This window comes from Lampris incognitus, chromosome 15 (assembly GCF_029633865.1).
Source record: "Lampris incognitus isolate fLamInc1 chromosome 15, fLamInc1.hap2, whole genome shotgun sequence".
NCBI lineage: Eukaryota > Metazoa > Chordata > Actinopteri > Lampriformes > Lampridae > Lampris > Lampris incognitus.
The window spans coordinates 41,052,808-41,058,179 of NC_079225.1; the positions used below are offsets into that span (position 1 = coordinate 41,052,808).

Consider the following 5,372-nt stretch of genomic DNA (forward strand, 5'->3'; position numbering starts at 1 on the left):
AATTCAGTTTGTCTGGAAGAGCGCCCCCTAGTTCAGTTTCTTTTAGGTGATTTTTTAATGTGGTAATAATAATAATAATAATGAACTTTATTTATATCGCACCTTTCTAAACAACGTTACAAGGTGCCTTACACCAGTGTTTCTCAACCGGGGGTCCGCGGACCCCTAGTGGTCCGTGGTGTAATTGCAAGGGGTCCGTGAAAATAAAATATCTTTCAAAAAAAGATCCTATGACATTTATAGAAATAGGATTATTTTACTCGAATGTGACTGAGGCCTTTATCTACCTAAACTATAAAGGGTAACAGGCCTTTTTTCTCTAATTACATCTGTTTCACAAGTGTCATTTATTGTATTTTAATAAGAGATCTCGCTCCCGTTTGCATTGTTAAAAGTTACTGCATAAGAATTCTGTTGTTACATATATCTGAAAGTTATTGCATACATATTCTGTTTTGTTACATATATCTGGAAGTTACTGAATACATATTCTGTTTTGTTACATATATCTGAAAGTTACTAAATACATATTCTGTTTTGTTACATATATCTGAAAGTTACTGCATAATAATTCTGTTTTGTTAACTATATCTAAGTTACAACTGAAAGCTCTTATTTTTGCCCCAAAGAGTAAATAAATGCTATAATGCAATTTAAAATGCAGTTTCTACTGTTTCTATCAAATTGCAACCCCCCTCCCCCAAGATCAGGTGGAGGGGTCCTCAGGGTAGATCAAAAATACGCAGGGGGCTCCAGGACCCCAAAAAGGTTGAGAACCACTGCCTTACACAACAGTATAAAATAATGCACATAGTCGAGATAAAAAAAAATAAAAATATATGACCAGACACACTTTACAAACAGCCAATCAGATGAAATCATCAAAATATGAAACTCCGCCCACTCTTACCACCGACCCTTGCTTATCTTGTCACTCAAAGCTCGGCTCATGAATATTAATGAGGACCAGACCACTCCCTCGCGGTGCTGTAGACAACCGAGAACAGTTATGGATAAAGGTATAAAAACACAAGTAGTACTTTTACGGATAACGAAAAGGTTACAACAGAAGTTGACAGACACCGGCTGTCAACATTCAAACTGAAACGGCACTTGAATGGACCGCGTTGTTAACCATTTGTGCTTTTTTTGTTTCGTTCTCTCTGTTTTTGTGCTTTTAGGGACCTTTGGGATGTGTATTTTTGTCTCCTCTGTTGCGCCGCTGTGGGCTGGGAGAAACGGCAACTCGTTTTGATTTATGTGCGCAGGTACATAATGAAAATGACAATAGAGGAAATCTCGACTGCTGAGTCTTGAAACAACCCGTCTTGTGGACAGTACAGATGTTTTTCGAAGTGGGGAAACAAGTTGCTGGCGATGTGCGTCTACTTAACTGTCTGGCACCTAACGACTGCTGTAGGAGGCAGCACGGGGATCGCCGGTTCGAATCCCCGTGTTACCTCCGGCTTGGTCGGGCGTCCCTACAGACACAATTGGCCGTGTCTGCGGCTGGGAAGCCGGATGTGGGTACGTGTCCTGATCGCTGCACTAGCGCCTCCTCTGGTCGGTTGGAGTCCCTGTTCGGGAGGGGGAATAGCGTGATCCTCGCATGCGCTACATCCCCCTGGTGAAACTCCTTAGTGTCAGGTGAAAAGAAGCGGCTGGCGACTCCACTTGTGTCGGAGGAGGCATGTGGTAATTGGCCAGATACAATTGGGGAGAAAAGGGGGAAAATGTAGGGGAGGGGGTCTCCGACTGGTCGAATAAAGCCATATTTAAGGTACCACTTCTTGTATTTCCTCTTGAAAGAAGCTTTCTTATTTTGTTGTTTGCAGTCTTGGCCTCTGCTGTCTGCGTTAGCATCAGTGTTAGACTCTTTACTTCCCCTTCTCTTCCGAAGAAACTCTCAAGCAATGTTTCTCTCTCTCTCTCTCTCTCTCTCTCTCTCTCTCTCTCTCTCTCTCTCTCTCTCTCGCAGCACTCCAGTTCCCGTCTTGCTTACCAAAGCAACGTCCAAAGTTCAGCCCAGTCGCAGAGCACCATGGGATACTCCTCATCGTCCCAGCAGAGCTCCCAGTACTCCCACCAGACCCACCGCTACTGAGCAGTCACTCCAACCAGCAGAGGAGTCACCGCATTCGCTCTCTCCTTGCTCTTCTTCTCCTTCTCCTGCTTCTCCTTCTTCTCCTCCCCCCCCCCCTCCCTTCTCCCTCTTCTCTGGCTCCTCCTCAAACAACTTCGGCTCCAGCCAAGGAGCGCTCCCCCGCCACCAACACCTTCCATCTCCGCCCCACCGGGTCCGGATGGGATTTTCGTCTCCGCCTGTTGGGAGTACGCCAGCACATCCATGGCCCTCACCTTGACCTGACACCCAGTTCCAACCCCCCACCCCCCCCCACCCCTTCCAAGGGCACTGCAATATGAAGGCAAACTCAAAACACAGGAACCAAAAGAACTAGTCCTGCCTCCTCCTGGGGCAGTGACGTTTTATTTTCTTTGTTGTCGTTTGGTTTGTTGTTGTCCTCCCCCCCCCCCCCCACCCCCGAACAACTTTTAAAGAAACGACAACATATGGTGCGAATCTCGAGGACGTTGCGCCGGTCAGACGCGGAGACTCCCAGAGCCATGGCACTTAGAAACACGCACTCTTCACGAGGAAGAGCCGCAGCTGTGTTCATACGTGTATATTGCATCGCACCTTTTTTTCTATTCGTTGGGTTTCGCTTTCGTTTTCTTCGCTTGTTCGCTCGAGTTCTCAAGTTTACCTTGATAGTTGATGTCATCTGTAAATACCGTTGAGGACTGATTGGACGAAACCCGGGAGAACAGCCCTTTACAGATCCCCCCCTCCCCCGTCCTTCATGAAACCATTGACTCGGATGATCAAATCCAATGGGGGGGTGGGGGTGGGGGGGGTGTGAGCCAACTCTCCTTTCAAGTGCAAAAAGGAAAGAAGAATTTTTCTATACAGGAAAAAAAAAATCGGCACCTCGGCGGCTGATGCAACTGCAGGGAAACGAGAGATGCGCAATTTGTCTTCATCTTCTTGCTGTGGGGGGGGGGGGGGGTTCAGTATTTAGACCCAAGTTTGTCCAGATTTCAATTTGGAAAAATTAAGGAGGGGGGAAAAAAAATGTGTTGTCTCTCCACGGGCCCTTGAGTCTCTGTATATCCGAGCTCACCACCCCGAGAGACGCAAAACGTCTGACGGACGAGCTTTTCCCGACCGGCGCGAGTGAAGACGCGCACAGCCGGGTTGTTCTCGACAAAGGAGCCGTTTTTAGGGCGTCGCGAGCGCCCGCCTGCGGCCGGCGGCTTGTTGCCTGCGGCTGGCGGCTTGTTGCCTGCGGCCGGCGGCTTGTTGCCTGCGGCAGGGGGCTTGTTGCCTGCGGCAGGGGGCTTGTTGCCTGCGGCAGGGGGCTTGTTGCCTGCAGCTGGGGGCTTGTTGCCTGCAGCTGGGGGCTTGTTGCCTGCAGCTGGGGGCTTGTTGCCTGCAGCCGGCGGCTTGTTGCCTGCAGCCGGCGGCTTGTTGCCTGCAGCCGGCGGCTTGTTGCCTGCAGCTGGGGGCTTGTTGCCTGCAGCTGGGGGCTTGTTGCCTGCAGCCGGCGGCTTGTTGCCTGCAGCCGGCGGCTTGTTGCCTGCAGCCGGGGGCTTGTTGCCTGCAGCCGGCGGCTTGTTGCCTGCAGCTGGGGGCTTGTTGCCTGCGGCAGGGGGCTTGTTGCCTGCAGCCGGCGGCTTGTTGCCTGCAGCCGGCGGCTTGTTGCCTGCAGCTGGGGGCTTGTTGCCTGCAGCTGGGGGCTTGTTGCCTGCAGCCGGCGGCTTGTTGCCTGCAGCCGGCGGCTTGTTGCCTGCAGCCGGCGGCTTGTTGCCTGCAGCCGGCGGCTTGTTGCCTGCAGCCGGGGGCTTGTTGCCTGCAGCCAGGGGCTTGTTGCCTGCAGCCGGGGGCTTGTTGCCTGCGGCCGGGGGCTTGTTGCCTGCGGCCGGGGGCTTGTTGCCTGCGGCTGGGGGCTTGTTGCCTGCGGCCGGGGGCTTGTTGCGAGCTGCCCTCCGCCGTCGAGGCCCTGCCGTCGGGACGTCTTCGTCGGACGCGAGTCCCGTTGCGAGCCCTCGAGAACTTCCAAGGTTTGCTGAGCGCACGTGTATGCAAACAGGGCAGCTAACAGTACAAACCCAGACCCCCCCCATCCCCCCCCGCCCACCCCAACACCTCCACCACCTCCACACTCCCGAGACTGTTACTGCCTGACGTCTGATTTGTTTTTTTATTGTCAGGATTATTTTGGTCTTACAGTTATTTTTTTTAATTTTGTCATCTTGCCCTGTGTGTGTGTGTGTGTGTGTGTGTGTGTGTGTGTGTGTGTGTGTGTGTGTTTTTTATATGCATTTTGTGTTCTTTTAGTCAATCAATGAGCTACTCTGATCACTGAACTGATCTGCAAAGAGTTGGAACGACCTTGGGTGTGGTTCTACCCAAGACTCCTGACTCTATTCTACTCTACTCCGCTCTACTCTACTCCGCTCTACTCTACTCTACTCCGCTCTACTCTACTCTGCTCTACTCTGCTCTACTCTACTCCGCTCTACTCTACTCTACTCCGCTCTACTCTACTCCGCTCTACTCTACTCCGCTCTACTCTACTCCGCTCTACTCTACTCTACTCCGCTCTACTCTACTCCGCTCTACTCTACTCCGCTCTACTCTACTCCGCTCTACTCTACTCCGCTCTACTCTACTCTACTCCGCTCTACTCTACTCCGCTCTACTCTACTCCGCTCTACTCTACTCTGCTCTACTCTGCTCTACTCTACTCCGCTCTACTCTACTCCGCTCTACTCTACTCTACTCCGCTCTACTCTACTCCGCTCTACTCTACTCCGCTCTACTCTACTCTACTCCGCTCTACTCCGCTCTACTCTACTCCGCTCTACTCTACTCCGCTCTACTCTACTCCGCTCTACTCTACTCTGCTCTACTCTACTCCGCTCTACTCTACTCCGCTCTACTCTATTCTACTCCGCTCTACTCTACTCCGCTCTACTCTACTCCACTCTACTCCGCTCTACTCTACTCCGCTCTACTCTACTCCGCTCTACTCTATTCTACTCCGCTCCACTCCGCTCTACTCTACTCCACTCCGGTTCACTCCACCCCTCTGGCTTTGCACTGAGTAGAAGCCCAGTCAGACATGTGAGCAGATTCTGCCGGTCCTTTGTGAATGGGTGCGTTCTTCCAAAGGCTGCTGCGGTTGAGAGTCATGTGACCCGATAGGAAACCTCCGCCCGTGGGTTTGAGAGCGTACGCGACGTTCACATGGGCAGCGGGGGAGTGGGGCTTTTTGCCCGCGCAGCATGTCGATCACGTCTACTGTCCT

General features: G+C 51.7%; 1 protein-coding gene across 1 annotated transcript in view; it reads left to right on the forward strand.

The window, feature by feature from the left end:
- The window catches only part of cdk19 (cyclin dependent kinase 19), a 44,070-nt gene extending 41,906 nt beyond the window's left edge, over positions 1-2,164 (forward strand). Inside the window, exon 5 of the mRNA XM_056294221.1 lies at positions 1,979-2,164. Coding sequence (XP_056150196.1) covers positions 1,979-2,104 — 126 coding nt within the window. The 3' untranslated portion in view covers positions 2,105-2,164. The remainder of the gene's footprint in view (positions 1-1,978) is intronic.
- The last annotated feature ends 3,208 nt before the right edge of the window (positions 2,165-5,372 follow it).